Source organism: Pelodiscus sinensis, unplaced genomic scaffold (genome assembly GCF_049634645.1).
Source record: "Pelodiscus sinensis isolate JC-2024 unplaced genomic scaffold, ASM4963464v1 ctg87, whole genome shotgun sequence".
Classification (NCBI taxonomy): Eukaryota; Metazoa; Chordata; order Testudines; family Trionychidae; genus Pelodiscus; species Pelodiscus sinensis.
Genome location: NW_027466017.1, coordinates 89,721 through 106,469, shown reverse-complemented (window position 1 = coordinate 106,469; position 16,749 = coordinate 89,721). Strand labels below are relative to the sequence as shown.

Genomic DNA, 16,749 nt, shown 5'->3' with positions numbered 1-16,749 from the left:
CACATACACACTGACTAACACACTGACACACACACACTCGCATACATACACACACACTGACTTGCATACATACTGATACACACACTCGCATATTCAGTGACACACACAAAGACACACTGACACACAAATATACACACACACATACACGCAGACACACACATTTACACACTGGTATGCACACTGACACACACACTGATGCATACACGCACACAGTGACACACACACACTCACACTCTTTAGCACCCCTGCACCCATTTGCACACCTACACACTCTCGCAGACACAAACCCACACACCCACAGTACACACTCACAGCCACGCTGACACACCATCCACCCCCTCCCCCACACACCAACCCAGGGGGTAAGGACCCTAGTAGATACACACACACACACACACACACACACACACACACCCCTCTTGTGGCTTCCCCCCGTGCAACCCAAGCACCCCCCTCCTGTAGCTCTTTGCCCCTCCCGGCCCCGCCCCAGCTGGGACGTTTTCGTCCCCAGAGGAGCAGGGTGCTGGGCGAGGCCGGAATTTCCCGCGCCCCGCGGCCTGGGCGGGACCCCCAGCACAGGGTGACCGTGGCTCCCTTAAGTGAGCCACAGAACGCAGGCCAATCAGGAGCGAGCTTTTAAGCAGCCAATGGGAAGGTGGCTTGCTGGGGCGGCCCTGTATAAAAGGAGCTGCCCAGCAGCGACTCCTCAGTTGTGCCCTGGCCAGGGAAGGGGCTAGGCCTGGTTCCCAAGGAAGGGTGGGGCTTAGGGGGCTGGAGAGGGGGCCGGGACGGGCTGCGGCCTTGCTCCCAGGGGGGTGCAAAGGTCCCAGGGGAAGTGGCCCAGACAGCAAGAGGCAGGGCAGGGGAGCAGAGGTCCCCCACTTGCCCCACATCCTGCCACCATCACCGTGTGGGCCCCCCAAGTGAGGGGCTGGATTGGGGCAGTGGCGGGCCAGTCCCACTGTGAGCTGGGCGTTTGGGTGGCCACCCAGGAGACACTGGGGGGGGAGGGTGTTTCCATGGGTGGTGCACGTCGACCCGCGCCTTGGTGCACGTGACAAAATTTATTCTGCACCGGGAGGGAAAAATGTAGCAGGACCATTGGTGGCAGGCCACGGAGGCGGGTGTGGGAAGCAGGAGGGCAGATCACCTGACCGCGGGGGGAGGGCGCTGCTGGGGCCAGAACGAGACACGTGGCACAGGGACGGAGGAGGGGCCAGCGTGCAAGAGGGGGCCCTGTGGGAGAAGGACTCATTCCCCAGGGCAGCCCAGGTGAGCCCGCCCTGGGACACCCCCCCCCCCCCCCACCGCCACCCACTGGGTGCTATAGAAATGCCAGGGAAAAGGGGCCGTGGAGGGGGGCGGGGTTTCAGGCGGAGGGGTATGATTTCTCTTGGGGGGGCGGGGCTCAAACCAGCTCCATAGGGCAGGTCCAAGGGAGGCCGCATCACCCCCTTCCAGACTCGCCCCAGAAGCCGCCTGGCCTGGCTTGGGTGGGGGTGGGGGAGGGGCTGAAATAAAAAAGTTTACAAGCAGCAAAGGGGAAGCGAAGGGTGTGGAAAGAGGAGTAGCAAGGGGCTGTGTTCAAGTAGGGGGTAGCTCTGTGTGCAGGGAAGGGGTAGCTACAGGCTGGGTGGTTGGGTGTAGTTCTGTGTGCAGGGAAGGGGTAGCTACAGGCTGGGTGGTTGGGTGTAGTTCTGTGTGCAGGGAAGGGGTAGCTACAGGCTGGGTGGTTGGGTGTAGTTCTGTGTACAGGGAAGGGGTAACTACAGGCTGGGTGGTTGGGTGTAGTTCTGTGTGCAGGGAAGGGGTAGCTACAGGCTGGGTGGTTGGGTGTAGTTCTGTGTACAGGGAAGGGGTAGCTACAGGCTGGGTGGTTGGGTGTAGTTCTGTGTGCAGGGAAGGGGTAGCTACAGGCTGTGTGTGGCCAGGTGTAGTTCTTTGTGCAGGGTAGGGGTAGCTACAGGCTGTGTGGCCAGGTGTAGCTCCGTGTGCAGGGAAGGGGTAGCTCCAGCTTCCATGGTGCAGAGGGGATGAGGGGGCAGGGCCCGGGAATTCGGCGGGATAGGTGAGATCTTTTGGGGGTACGTCAGGCCCAGCCAGGTCTTCCCCGACTTTTACAACCGGCAACAATAAACCACCAGCAAAGCCAGCGCGGGCTACGACTTTCATAGCGGGGGGGGGGGGTTTCCATGGCGCTGGGCGCTCTCCGCGGAACGGGAACGCCGAGGTCGCGACTGCGCTGGATTTCGGGGCCACGCGCCCGCGTGCCAGGCCCGCGCTGGGCTTTCAAGGCCGGACGTGGCACGCGAGAGGCTGGGAAGGGAAGTGGCGGCTCCGACTCCTGCGAGGGGCAGCGTGGGCGGCGCCGGAGCCCGGCTCTAATTGCAGAAGTCGCCGTCGCAGCAGGCGTAGGAGGTGACGTAGGAGACGCCGGCCCAGAGCGCGTTGTCCTGGGTGCTGCATTTGGCCTCGGCCACGCAATTCTTCCGCACGATGGTTTTGTAGCCAGCTGGGGGGGAGAGAAAAAAGGAAGGGGAGACGGGGAACGGGACAGGGACCGAGGAAGGGAGCCAGAGCCAGCGAGTGAGGGGTCAGGACAAGCATTGAGGGAGGGAGTCGGAGCCGGCGAGCGAGGGGACGGGACGGGCGCCGAGGGAGGGAGATGGAGCCGGCGAGCGAGGGGACGGGACGGGCGCTGAGGGAGGGAGCCGGAGCCGGCGAGCGAGGGGACGGGACGGGCGCCGAGGGAGGGAGATGGAGCCGGCGAGCGAGGGGACGGGACGGGCGCTGAGGGAGGGAGCCGGAGCCGGCGAGCGAGGGGACGGGACGGGCGCCGAGGGAGGGAGACGGAGCCGGCGAGCGAGGGGACGGGATGGGACGGGACGGGCGCCGAGGGAGGGAGATGGAGCCGGCGAGCGAGGGGACGGGACGGGCGCCGAGGGAGGGAGACGGAGCCGGCGAGCGAGGGGACGGGACGGGCGCCGAGGGAGGGAGATGGAGCCGGCGAGCGAGGGGACGGGACGGGCGCCGAGGGAGGGAGATGGAGCCGGCGAGCGAGGGGACGGGACGGGCGCCGAGGGAGGGAGATGGAGCCGGCGAGCGAGGGGACGGGACGGGCGCCGAGGGAGGGAGATGGAGCCGGCGAGCGAGGGGACGGGACGGGCGCCGAGGGAGGGAGCCGGAGCCGGCGAGCGAGGGGACGGGACGGGCGCAGGAGCAGACCCAGGGCAGGGAAGGAGCCGGGACGGGCGGGACGGTTACCTGCCTGGCCGCGGATGGTTGCGCAGACCTGCCCGGCCTGGCAGGTGACGGGGCTGAGGTCACAGGGGGCGTCGAAGTCGGTGAAGTCGCATTTCAGGCACTGCAGGGCGGCCCCTGGGGGTGGAGAGCGGGGCTGAGAGAGGCCCCCCCAGTGGGACGAGGGGGGTTGCTGCTCCCTGGGGGGGGTACCCCAGCCCCTGACTGTGCCCCAGGGAATGGATCCGGTGGGGGTGGGGGGCTGGGGTTCAGGGGGGGAATGAGGGCTGGGATTCGGGTGGTTTAAGGGGAGGGGGTGAGGGTGGGGGCTCAGGGGTGGGGGCTCAGACTGGGAGGTGGGGGGCAAAGTCAAGAATGGGGGGGTTGGGGGGCGGGGCCTGGCTGGATCTCAGATGGGGGGGCAGGAGACATCCCAGCCCCGCTCCAGCCAGACAGGAGCTTAAGGGTTAACATGGCTTGAGGGGGAGGGTCCATTCCCCCCCCCACACACACACACACACAGTCCCACAGGGACCAGCTGGGGAATGGAGCGTCTGCCCCCCCCCCAGCCTGGCCCATGCCCCCCACTCCCGTCCCACAGCCCCTGCCCCCCCCAGCCCTGCCGGTGCCCCTCACTCCCGCCCCACAGCCCCTGCCCCCCCAGCCCTGCCGGTGCCCCTCACTCCCGCCCCACAGCCCCTGCCCCCCCAGCCTGGCCCATGCCCCCCACTCCCGTCCCACAGCCCCTGCCCCCCCAGCCCTGCCGGTGCCCCTCACTCCCGCCCCACAGCCCCTGCTCCCTGGCCCTGCCAGTGCCCCTCACTCCCGCCCCACAGCCCCTGCCCCCCCCAGCCCTGCCGGTGCCCCTCACTCCCGCCCCACAGCCCCTGCCCCCCCCAGCCCTGCCGGTGCCCCTCACTCCCGCCCCACAGCCCCTGCCCCCTCCAGCCCTGCCGGTGCCCCTCACTCCCGCCCCACAGCCCCTGCTCCCCGGCCCTGCCAGTGCCCCTCACTCCCGCCCCACAGCCCCTGCTCCCCAGCCCTGCCGGTGCCCCTCACTCCCGCCCCACAGCCCCTGCCCCCCCCAGCCCTGCCGGTGCCCCTCACTCCCGCCCCACAGCCCCTGCCCCCCCCAGCCCTGCCGGTGCCCCTCACTCCCGCCCCACAGCCCCTGCCCCCCCCAGCCCTGCCGGTGCCCCTCACTCCCGCCCCACAGCCTCTGCCCCCCCCAGCCCTGCCGGTGCCCCTCACTCCCACCCCACAGTCCCTGCCCCCCCAGCCCTGCCGGTGCCCCTCACTCCCACCCCCCCAGCCCCGCCCCTCCCCCCCACGTCCTGGCACACTCCGCGCCCGGAGGACAAAGTGCGCCTGTTCTCTGGGAGAAGAAATCTCTGGCGCAGCTAAAAATATTTCTGCTGGGCTGTGAGGTCCGGCACTGCAATGCCTCCCCCCCCCACACACTATCCCCGCCTCCCCCCCCACACACCAGCCCTGCCAATCCCGAGCTGCTGCCTGCTGAGCCGTGGTCACGCGACCCGGGGCCAAAACTCAAAATAGGGCCTTTAAACAGGGCCCGTAATTAAAGCAACGAGACAACCCCCCCCCCCCGCCCCGATGTCCCCTCTGTTCCCACTCCACCTCCCCCCACGTCCTCTTCAAGCCAGGACAATGTCCCGGCCAAGCTCATTAACGGGCTTAACTGTGAAACCTAACGACCCGCTTTGTGAAAGATGGACAGGGCCGGGCATCACGGTGCTGCTTGATTTCCAACAATTTTCGTGTGGAGAGAAGGGTTTTATTCCGCAACGGTGGGAAAAGCGGGAAAGGGCAGAGTTAAGGGGGCATTTCCCACCTCACCTTAACTCTGACCCACCCCTCCCCGCCCGGGAGAGATGTGAGGAAGAAGGGAGACCGACCGAGTAGCTCAACCCTCGTGCACAAGAACGTGGTTCCCACCGCAGCTTGTATTCCCGTGGCCCACCAGAGTCCCTCCGAGTGGCCTGTGAGGATCATGATGCCGAGGGAGGGCAGAGTTAAGGGTATCTTTTGGAAGACTCCGTTCGATTCTGCCCAACGGCCTGAGTTTGAGGAATTAAACTCTTCCACTCAGGAAGGAGAACCGAGCCTTTGGAGAGCAACCGGGGAATTTTCCAGACATTTTGCATCATGAATACACGGTGCGTGCCTCAGTTTCCCTGAGTGGTGTGTGCTATCGGGGGTGGTGGTGCAGAGGGAGTTTGTTGTTGCAGGGACCAGGTGTGAGCGGGTCCAGCTGCAGAGAACCAGATAACAGCCTGGAGATGGGGGCCCCCAGCAGCCCCATTTTGGGAGCAGCTAGGGGCAGAGGACAAAGGGCTGAGGAGAGGGGGCCGTGGGCGGGTTTTGCCCGAGCGGGGGCATCTCGTTGGCCGGGGGAGAGGGAGCGACGGCAAGCGGGGGCCCGAGCAGCAGTGGGGGCGACCTTCCCCCGGGGCGGGCGGCTTACCGAGGCCGGCGCAGGCCAGGGCCACCACGCACAGCAGGAGGGCTCTGCCCATGGCTGTCTCGGGGCGACGGGGCGGATGATCGGGCCAGGCGGGACGTCCCAGGGCCGGCGGCGGCGTCTGCGTCCGGCCGCCTGGGAGCTGCTGGGTAAGGACGGAGGGGGCGGGACGCGGACGCCCGGCCGGGACTGGCACAAGCTGTAAACAGCCCGGACGGGCCGACCCTGACCCCGGGGGGAGGCGGAGACGTGTTTGTCCAGCTAAACGACACACACAAATACACACACACACACACACACACACACACATACACACACATACACACATACACACACACACACACAAACTCACACAAATACACACACACAAATACACACACTCACACAAATACACATACACACACTCACACAAATACACACACACAAATACACACACACAAACTCACACAAATACACACACAAATACACACACTCACACAAATACACATACACAAATACACACACATACACACACTCACACAAATACACAAATACACACACTCACACAAATACACACAAATACACACACTCACACAAATACATGCACACTCATGCACATACAAATACACACAGACACATACAAATACACAAACACACACAGACACACACAAATACACACACACTCATACACACACAAATATACAGAAAAGCACACACACGCACTTGTAGACCCAAACACACAGAAAAGCACAAACACAAACTCAAACATACTCATGCACAAGAACACAAACAAGCGCACACACACACACGCGGCCCCATTCCCTGCCCCTTGTCCCCAGCCCGGGGTGCAGGGTCCCCGTCCCCGTGACCCCAGTGGCGCAGCCGCCTACGACCAGCAGCAGGAAATTTCACAAACTGCCCGACCCTGAGTAAGCGTCTTGGGGCGGGGGCAGGGAGCGAGGCTCTGAGCCAGCTCTGGGCCAGGAGCGGGGCCTAGTGGTTACAGAGGGGAGGGGGGCTGGGAGCCAAGATACCTAGAGTCCCTCCCCCTCTCTGGGAGGGGAGCAGGGCCTAGTGGTTACAACGGGGAGGGGGGCTGGGAGCCAAGATACCTAGAGTCCCTCCCCATCTCTGGGAGGGGAGCAGGGCCTAGTGGTTAGAGCAGGAGGGAGGGGCTGAGAGCCAGGAGGCCTGGGTTCCCTCCCCATCTCTGGGAGGGGAGCGGGGCCTAGTGGTTAGAGTGGGGGGGGCTGGGTTCTCTCCAGGCTTTGGGAGGGGAGCAGGGCCTAGTGGTTACAGCGGGGAGGGGGGCTCTGTGCCCGAGTTCGGGAGTCGGCTGCAGCGGCCGAGGGCAGCGGGTTCAGCGGCGATTCCCGAGCTCTCCTCTTGCCGCCCACCCCCAGGCGGGTGGGGGGCGCCGGAGCCTGGATTCAGGCCCAGTAGCCACCAGCCGCCCCCAGCTCATGGGGCTTTCCCAGGCAGGGCCGGGCCCGGGCTGCCATCCGCCCCCCTTTCCCAGCATCTGCTTTTCCCACCCCCAGAGTCTGGGCGTCTCCCTTTCCTGCACCCTGGCCCCTCCCAGCCCCGGTGAGGGATAAATCCCCCGGTGGCTCCGCCTGCCTCGATTTCCCCTGGGAAACACTCCGGCTGCAGCTCTTCCCTCTGCTGCTGTCTGCCCGGCCTCACCCCCCTCGCAGCTTGGTCCCTTTCGGCCACCATGCACCACGTCGTGTTCCTGGGCCTGACCCTGCTGCTGCTCTGCTCCCAGGGTGAGTACCAGGGGCCCAGCGGGGCGGGGCTGGAGCCAGGGGCCAATCCGGAGTGACTCCCCTTTCGCCAGCAGCTGGGAGAATGGAAGCCGGACCAGCGAGTTTGCCTGCCGATGCTGGCTTCTGCCCTCAACTCCGGGTGGGGAGTGGGGGCTAGTGGTTAGAGCTGGGGGGGCTGGGAGCGAGGACTCTTCAGTTCTGCCCTCAACTCCGGGTGGGGAGTGGGGGCTAGTGGTTAGAGCAGGGAGGGGCTGTGAGCCAGGACTCCTGGGTTCTCTCCCCAGCTCTGGGAGGGGAGTGGGGGCTAGTGGTTAGAGCAGGGAGGGGCTGTGAGCCAGGACTCCTGGGTTCTCTCCCCAGGTCTGGGAGGGGAGTGGGGGCTAGTGGTTAGAGCAGGGAGGGGCTGTGAGCCAGGACTCCTGGGTTCTCTCCCCAGCTCTGGGAGGGGAGTGGGGGCTAGTGATTAGAGCCGGGAGTGGCTCAGAGCCAGGGCTCCTCAGTTCTGCCTTCAACTCCGGGCGGGCAGCAGGGTCCAGTAGTTAGAGCAGGTTCAGCCTGAATTCCTACTCCCCCAGGGGCTGCTTCTGGGTTCCCAGCAGAGTTGGAGTTGGGGGGGACTTGAAACTGTCGTGAACAAAACATCCTTGCAGGGGAGGGGGGCTCAAAACAGTTTTTCTTGTTGCTTTTTTTCCCCCTGCTCCGAGGGCACTCTGGGGGCGTCTCTCTGCTCTCGAAGGGGGGACATGACAAAGGGGGGTGGCATTTTTAAGTTCCCTCCCCAGATGGAGAACCTGGAAACTCTTCCCCCTGCCTCGATGTGGGGGGAGCGAAAATATTCACCCCCATGCGCAGGTTGGATCTGAAACGCTTCCCTTGGAACGAGCCAGAGACGCTGCCCTCCGGGCTTTGTGTAACTCCGGCTGCCGTCCCAGGGCGGGGCCCCTCCTTGCTCACCCGCCCCGGAGCCGACTCTGCTGCTGCGCTGGGTGGTGGGCGGCGGGCGGGGCCCCGGGGAGCCTCGTGACTTCTCCGAGGGCCCTGGCAGTGACTCAGTGGCCACTGGCCTCGTGCGAGGGCCCCGGTGGGAGGCAGCTGCGCCCTCTTCTTGTGAGTGGCGCTCGCCAAACGCCCCGCTGGAACGCCCGACGCGGAGCAACCGCGCCCCACCCCCCGAGGGGCCTCTTGACACACGTGCCTGTGTTCCCTGGCATGCCCAGAAAGGTTACATTCCTGGGGAGAGGGCCCAGGAGTTCTGGCGGCCAGCCCCTCCCTGCTCTAACCACTAGCCCCCACTCCTCTCCCAGAGCTGGGAGAATACCCAGGAGTCCTGCCTGCCAGCTCTAACCACTAGGTCCCACTCCCCTCCTAGAGTCAGGGAGAAACCCCAGGAGTTCAGGCTCCTGGGGGTCCTTGCTCTAACCACTAGCCCCTGCTCCCTGCCAAGAGCTGGGAGAGAACCCAGGAGTCCTGCTTCCCAGCCTCTCCCTGCTCTAACCACTAGTCCTCACTCCCTGCCCAGAGTTGGGAGTGAACCCAGGAGTCCTGGATCCCCTTGCTGTAACCACTAGCCCCCACTCCCCTCCCAGAGCCAGGGGAGAAACCCAGGAGTCCTGACTCCCAACCCCTCCCTGCTCTAACCACTAGCCCCCACACCCCTCCCAGAGACCTGAGGTCCTTCCCAGCCGTAGGCTGTTCCTGCTAGGCGATGCTGCTTTCCCTGGCTGGGCGGCAGCTGCATCCACGCGCCGGGGTTGTGGTTGGCCGGGCGCGCTCCGCCCCAGAAGCAGCCGCAGCTCCCCCGGCGCTCGCGGCTTCCCACGCAACCTGGCCGGGTCACGCCGGTGAGTCAGGGCCTTTCTGAGGCTGGGTCTCTGCCCGGCCTCCCCTCCCCGCACTGCTCCCTGCCCCTCCTGCCTCGCTACCTGAGGCTCAGCTTCCTTCCCTCCTGGCACTGGGGTGATGAGTGGGGGTGGGGGAAGAACCCAGGAACCTTGGCCCCCAGCCCTAACCACTAGGCCCCACTTCCCACCCTGAGCCAGGGAGAGAGAACCCAGGCAGCCTGTCTCCCAGCTCTAACCACTAGCCCCCACTCCCCTCCCACAGCCAGGGTGAGAACCTAGGAATTCAGGCTCCTGGCTCCCCTGCTCTAACCACTAGCCCCCACTCCCCTCCCCGAGCCAGGGAGTGAACCCAGGAGTCCTGGTTCCCAGCCCCCCTCCTCTAACCAGTAGACCCCACTGCCCTCTCCCAGAGCCCGGGAGGGAATCCGGGCTCCTGGCCGTCCCCATGACGTGTTGTGTTTCTCCCCTCCCCTCTTCCCCCACAGCTGCAGGCCTCATGTGCCGCGTCTGCAAGTTCCAGGTGGGCGTGCTCTGCTTCCACCCCAAGGATCCCTGCGAGGCTGATTTTGGCCAATCCTGTGAGACCACCAAGGCCTACATCGGTAAGTCCCGGCTCCCCGGTAGCTCCGCCCCCCTCCGGCGCCTGTCGGGCCCCTGCCCGGAGTCGGGGTGGCGAGGAGCGGCAGGCGCACACCCAGCCTGTGCTCCCCTGCAGGAGGGTTTTTTGGGGGGGCTCCATTAGGCAGCTCTGGATGCTCTTGGAGATGAGGGACCAGCAGGTAACTCGCCGGAGCCGTGGGTGGGAGCAGCTCAAACCCTCAGCCCGCCACGGGAGAAGAATTCCAGATTTGGTTTCTTTTCGGGCTCATCCTGGAACCCAGGCGTGGGTCTGGAGGGAAGAGATATAGGGCAGCTCCAATCTATCCAGACAGGGTCTTGGAAAGGTCCCATGGGGTTTGCTCCTGCTTCTGAGCAGAGACGGGGGCTAGAAGGTGGGGCTGGAGGTATCCACCTCCAAGACCCTCCTGCCCCATCTCACCTGCTTTTCAGCTGGGATCTGCCCGTAGAGTTGTTCGAAGTTTGCTGTAATGGTGCTTTAGCTCCTATAAAACTCATCATGACTCTTTCCCTGGAGGGTAACAACCTACTAGTGCTAGCACCGACTATGTCTCTCCTCCAGCTGTCAGGGCAGAGCTGGAGGTCCAGGGGCCAAGCCCTGACGACGATCCACGTTAGGTGGTGGACCCGAATCCCAAATAAATCCATTTGCTTCCGTGTAAAATTTTTGTACAGGGGAAACTCACGTTGTGGGCATAGGGTGAGCCCTTTGGTCCTTCTGGCCCCCTCCCAGCTATTCATGGCAAAGGACGCGGGTTTAGATGGATTTAGCTGGCGTGTGGTCTTGCCGTGGGGGTAGGGGACTCGACTTGACGGCCTCTTGTGAGCCCTTCCAGTTCCAGTGTTCTGTGATTCTGTCATCCAGCATCGGGATGTGGGCACACGTCCCTGCAAGACCCCTGACTCCGTTCTTCATGGGCTGACCCACACGCCTGCCCAGCTCCGCTGTCTCTTTGCTGTGGCCCTGAGGTGCCGTCCATGGTCCTGACCTTGCATGGCTACAGTCGTCACACTGGTTTAGACTCCAGGGCTGCGTCTAGATTGGCATGATTTTCCGGAAATGCTTTTAACGGAAAAGTTTTCCGTTAAAAGCATTTTCGGAAAAGCGCGTCTAGATTGGCAGGACGCTTTTCTGGAAAAGCACTTTTTTGCGGAAAAGAAATCTCTACTGTCTACACTGGCCCTTTTCCGGAACAGTTTTCCGGAAAAAGACTTTTGCCCGAATGGGAGCTGCATAGTTTTTCCGCAAAAGCTCTGATGATTTTACATGAGCTCATCAGTGCTTTTCTGGAAATTCAAGCGGCCAGTGTAGACAGCTGGCAAGTTATTCCGGAAAAGCGGCTGATTTTCCAGAATAACCGGCCAGTGTAGACACAGCCGTTTAGACTCCATGGTTGCCACGGGCTCGACAAAGCTCAGACATGCACACAAGTGGGAACATCATACTCGGTAGATTATAACGTTTCCCTGGAGGTATTTCGGCACGAAGCACATTCCAGTTTTCTCGCGTTCATAAGCACGTTTTCAGAAAGCCTCTGGAACACCCTGTCCCACCTGCCTCAAGCTAGGGGCCGGACCCCTGCTCACAGCTGCCTCCTTTTCTTCTGCAGGTAAAGTCCCGCTGTTCTCCAAATATGGCTGCAACAAACGCACCAAGTCCTGCAACGTGACAGAGGTGAAGGACGATGTCTTTGACGTCAGCTACAATCGGACCTGCTGTGAGACGAACCTGTGTAATGCTGCGGGATCCCCACCCTCTGGGCTACCGCTGCTCTCTGGGCTGGGAGCCGTGCTGGGGTTGTGGCTGTTGAAATAACGCCCGGGCGGCTCTCCTCTTCCCTGTCCTAACCTCCGGGTCCTCCCAGCTAAGTGCTTTTCCCGCCCAGCTCCACGCCTGCCTCACGTTCCTCCTCAACACACTCGCCATTAGCCGGCTCCACTCCACCCCGTCAAGTCGCCTTTTCCAGCTCTCTCCCACCAGGCCTCATCTATAGCAAACATTTTCCACCTCTTCCCTCAGGCATTTACCGCCTCTTCAAGCCCCTCTCCTGTATTGACAACTTCTCCTCCAGCAGCTCCAAGCTCGTATTGTCTCTCCCCAGCTTTCTCTAGCCCACAAGCAGCTGCCTCCTCACCCCTCCCGTATCCTCTGTTCTGGGTTGTCTCTTGAGTCCACCACAGCCTGGGAAGGGGAACTAGGGAAAGCCGGCTACTACAGGCAGGATGGAAGGTACCTCAGCATCCCCTGAATCTGCCCCCTTCCTTCCGAAGGGTCTCAAGACCCCCGAGAATGCCATCTCCTCCTCTGGCCTGTGTCGTGAAGGGGTGACGTGATGACCGGCCCTGAGCTAAAGCAGACGCTTGTTATTTTAGACACCACGGTGGAAGGGGGCTTCTCTCCGGAGCCTTCCCTCAGGAAAGCAGGTCTGGATACTCCCATCATCCCGTGGGCAGGAGAGCATCCTCCGCTCTTCCACACTAGCCCCCGTAGCCCTACGATTGAGATGGAAGCAGCTGTATCTCCAAATCTCTCTCGCTCACCCTCTGCTCCCCTGAAGCCAAGTCCCCCACGCCGAGAACCATCGGCAGTTTCTGCCCCCTATTCCCCTAGACGGGGGGTTGGTTTAGGGTCGTCTTTGACATCTCAAGACCTGCTAGAAGCCGGTGGATAACTGGGTCCTTTAGGCCTTTCGGGAGCAGGGGATGAACCTTCCCAAAGCTCCCAGGAGATCCACACAACTTGTTCCCACTGGGACCAGCACTTCCGAACCTCCAGAGGAGACCAGATGGTCTTTGGCCATTGTCCTAGACTCTGGTGGCTTCTACGCCCTTCTGAGTCCTGCCAGCACGATGCCGACGCCGGGGAAGGATACACATTGGCTCTGGAGATGTACACCCGTCCCGTCCTTTCTGGCGTGTCCATTGTAACCATTCTCGTATCTCCGTGACGGAACCGACTCCCCAGGGTGTCTGTTCACAAAGCGTCGCTTCGCTCCAGATGTCCAGGCAGGCGGGCGCGGGGGGGGGGGGTTAATACGTTGTATGTACAGTGAATGGATTAATAAAAAGTTTACGTAGCTTCCTGGTCTGGAAGGAATCTTCTTGGTGGGTTTGCTCAGTAGCCCGGAGACCTCGCGGCTCTGAGAAGAGCCCCAAGAACGGTCCTGATCCGGAGACTTCTTAAGGGCACACCAATACGGAGGAGGGCTTTGGGGATGAAGCAGAGCGAGGCGCACAACGGAGAGGTGGACTCTACCCCCTAACACTTACAGTCAAAGCATCAGACACGGGGCAGCCGACGACCTCAGGCAGGGGTGTACCAGGAGGCGACGTCGCTCCGCGTTATGGGGCCAGCATTGTCCAGGGGGTTGGGACCGTGGGAAACCAGTCTGGGGTGGCCAGAGAGGCAGAGCTGGAGGGTCATTGGTTGGGTAGGAAAAGGTGGAGCCGTTCCCACCAGACACGTTGACTTGATAGAACTTTTGCACAAGGTCCACGATGTGATTTCTGGCCTTAAAAAAAAAAAAAAAAAGTCCATCCCCTCCCTGGGAAGAAAACGTGGTTGAGGCGTGGGGACCCAAGTTTCATATTCCAGCTTCCCGGTGCTAACGTGGGAGGGGGAGACTTGGATTCAGTGGGGCTGAGTCTCCTGCTTTGGGATGAGTCTCTCTTCTTGACCACTGCTCCATGGTCCCAGAGTTTCGCCAGAACCTCCACGTTCTGGAGTCTGACTCTCTCCCTCTCTCTCTCTCCCTCTGGGTTTTTTGGGAGGGGGACAGAACATTTTAGAAGGTCTCCAACGCCCCTCGGGGAACATGATCTCCCTCGCAAACATTTGCTGACGGACCCTTCGGCTCTGAGCTACCTCCAGGTCCCACCCAACGCAAGCTCCTACCCATTCACTCCTCCATCCAGCCGGTCTATTTCTGGATGTGCGTCTTCTTGGAAGACCAACCCCACCCTGCATTCGCAATGCCAAGAAGTGGAACGTAGGAAGGAACAATCAGTTTCACGCACACAGAATGGGAGCGACTGTCTGGGAAGGAGTCCGGCACAAAGCGATCTAGGGGTTATAGTAGCTCACAAGCTGAATACGAGTCAGCAGTGTGACGCTGTTGCAAAAAAAGCCAACGTGATTCTGGGCTGCATGTGGTGAGCAAGACACGAGGAGTCATTCTTGCGCTCTACTCTGTGCTGGTTAGGCCTCAGCTGGAGGATTGTGTCCAGTTTTGGAAAAGGCATTTCAAGAAGGATGAAAAGTCTGGAGAACATGACCTAAGAAGGAAGGCTGAAGGAATTGGGTTTGTTTAGTTTAGAAAAGAGAAGACAGAGGGGACGTGAGAGCCGTTTTCAGGCATCTAAAAGGGTGTCGTAAGGAGGAGGGAGAAAACGTGTTCATTGTGGCCTCTGAGGATAGAACAAGAAGCAATGGGCTTAAACTGCAGCAAGGGAGGTTTAGGTTGGACATTAGGAAAAAGTTCCTAACTGTCAGGGTGGTTAAACACGGGAATAAATTGCCCAGGGAGGTTGTGGAATCCCCATCTGTGGAGATATTTAAGAGCAGGTTAGAGAAATGTCTCTCAGGGATGGTCTAGACAGTACTTGGTCCTGCCATGAGGGCAGGGGATTGGACTCAGTGACTTCACGAGGTCCCTTCCAGTCCTAGTGGTCTGCGATTCTATGGCACCAGTCGGCTGGTATTTGTGCGGTTTTCCCGGTTAAAGATACCTAATGTCCCCAGGGTTGCCAGGTGTCTGTCTACCAAATCTCTGGGCACAAAGTCCCCAGGCTGGTTGAAGAGTAACGCTGAATGAGTCTTGCCCCGGCTCCGCGCGCTTGGCTGCCCCTTCTCCCGTTGCCCAGCGATTCATTATTTTGAAAGGCCGGTTGAGTGAACGATCTGACGCTCTCGGGTAGGTAACCTCACCCCGATCCCTCTCCAGCCAGCCCTGGGGTGTGTTTGAGCAAAGCTGCTGGTCTAGGTCGGGAACGGCTGCCCCTCCGCGAGAGGAAAGGGTTCTCCCGCTCCAGGTTCCCCCCGCCGGGGGGAGTCACTTACACCGACGTCTCCGACCAGTCTAAGGGAAGCGTCGAGTTCTCGGTGGCTTTTTCTCGCCGCTCCCAGCCCCTTCCTCTTTGATTTTCCTCATGCGCTGGCAGGCCCCAGACCTAGCTGGGGCGGGCGGGAAACTTTTTCAAGTTCCGCTCCCAGCAAAGGGCCTTGCACGGGAGCTGGGAGGTCTCCACGCGGCACGGATACCCCTTGGGATCCAGCCAGCTGGCTCCTGGGCCGGCGGAGACATCCGCGTTTGGGTCATCCGTGCTGCTCCCCGGGTTGTAAATCCGGTCAGCGTGGGGGGGCGGAAGGGGTGCGAGGCGGGGGGAGCGCCCGGTGCACGATCAGCACCCCCGTTCCCTCTGATCTTTCCCAGCCACGTGCGGAATATTTTTGTTCCAAGTGCAGAGGTGCACCACCTGCAGAAACAAACCGAGCTGGGGGGCGGGGCGGCTGGGGGGCTGGGCAGCGTTGGAAGCCCCCCTGAATCCCGGTCTCCATGGCTCTTCTCGACCCCGCAAATCCGTCCCTGCAACCCAGTGTTTCTTTCAACTCTCTCTGGCTTTGAGAGAAAAAAAGTCGGGGCACCAGGGGGCGCTGTGGGAGAGGGTTTGGGGATAGAGATCCCAGGGCTGGGGGGGCAGGGGCTGTGGGGCAGGAGTGAGGGGCACTGGTAGGGCTGGGGGCAGGGGCTGCAGGGTGGGAGTGAGGGGCACTGGCAGGGCTGGGGGGCAGGGGCTGTGGGGCGGGAGTGAGGGGCACCGGCAGGGCTCGGGGGCAGGGGCTGGGGGGCGGGAGTGAGGGGCACCGGCAGGGCTCGGGGGCAGGGGCTGGGGGGCGGGAGTGAGGGGCACTGGCAGGGCTCGGGGGCAGGGGCTGCGGGGCGGGAGTGAGGGGCACCGGCAGGGCTCGGGGGCAGGGGCTGGGGATGGGGAGCAGGAGTGAGGGGCACCGGCAGGGCTGGGGGGCAGAGGCTGTGGGGTGGGAGTGAGGGGCACCGGCAGGGGCTGGGGGGCAGGAGTGAGGGGCACCGGCAGGGCCGGGGGGCAGGGGCTGTGGGGCGGGAGTGAGGGGCACCGGCAGGGCTCGGGGGCAGGGGCTGGGGGGCAGGAGTGAGGGGCACCGGCAGGGCCGGGGGGCAGGGGCTGTGGGGCGGGAGTGAGGGGCACCGGCAGGGCTGGGCAGGGTCTGTACACAGCCCGGATCGGGCGTTTAGTGCGTTAACTTCTGAAAGTCTGAATTGCACAACGCAGGCTCCCGGGGCGGGTGTGGGGGCTAGTGGTTAGAGCGGGTGGCAGGGGAAGCTGGGAGCCAGGACATCTGGGTTCTCTGGGGGGGGCTAGAGGTGAGAGTGGGGGGCAGGGGAAGCCGGGAGCCAGGACGTCTGGGTTGTCTGGGGGGGGAGTGGGGGCTAGTGGTGAGAGTGGGGGGCAGGGGAAGCTGGGAGCCAGGATGTCTGGGTTGTCTGGGGGGAAATGGGGGCTAGTGGTGAGAGCGGGGGGCAGGGGAAGCCGGGAGCCAGGATGTCTGGGTTGTCTGGGGGGGGGAGTGGGGGCTAGTGGTGAGAGCCGGGGCTGGCTGGGAACAGGGATAGCTCTGGGCTGACTGACTGGGTGTCTTTAGTCCATCTCCGCCCCCCCCCCACCTACCTCCGGTGCAGTTCCTGCCTCTACCAATCTCGGCAGCCTGAGGTGGGGGGGCTGAGTCCTGCTCGGGGGGGGTCCCCCACTTCGGAGGGAAGCGATGTCCCTGGGATGGGGGCGT

At 62.5% G+C, this 16,749-nt stretch overlaps 1 protein-coding gene across 1 annotated transcript; it reads left to right on the top strand.

Moving 5' to 3' along the window:
- Positions 1 to 7,312: 7,312 nt before the first annotated feature.
- On the top strand, positions 7,313 to 11,889 carry LY6G6C (lymphocyte antigen 6 family member G6C). Its single transcript, XM_075918294.1, has 3 exons — positions 7,313 to 7,470; positions 9,797 to 9,913; positions 11,540 to 11,889. The coding sequence occupies exons 1-3, from the start codon at positions 7,419 to 7,421 to the stop codon at positions 11,743 to 11,745; spliced, it is 375 nt and encodes a 124-aa protein (XP_075774409.1). The 5' UTR covers positions 7,313 to 7,418; the 3' UTR covers positions 11,746 to 11,889.
- Positions 11,890 to 16,749: the final 4,860 nt, after the last annotated feature.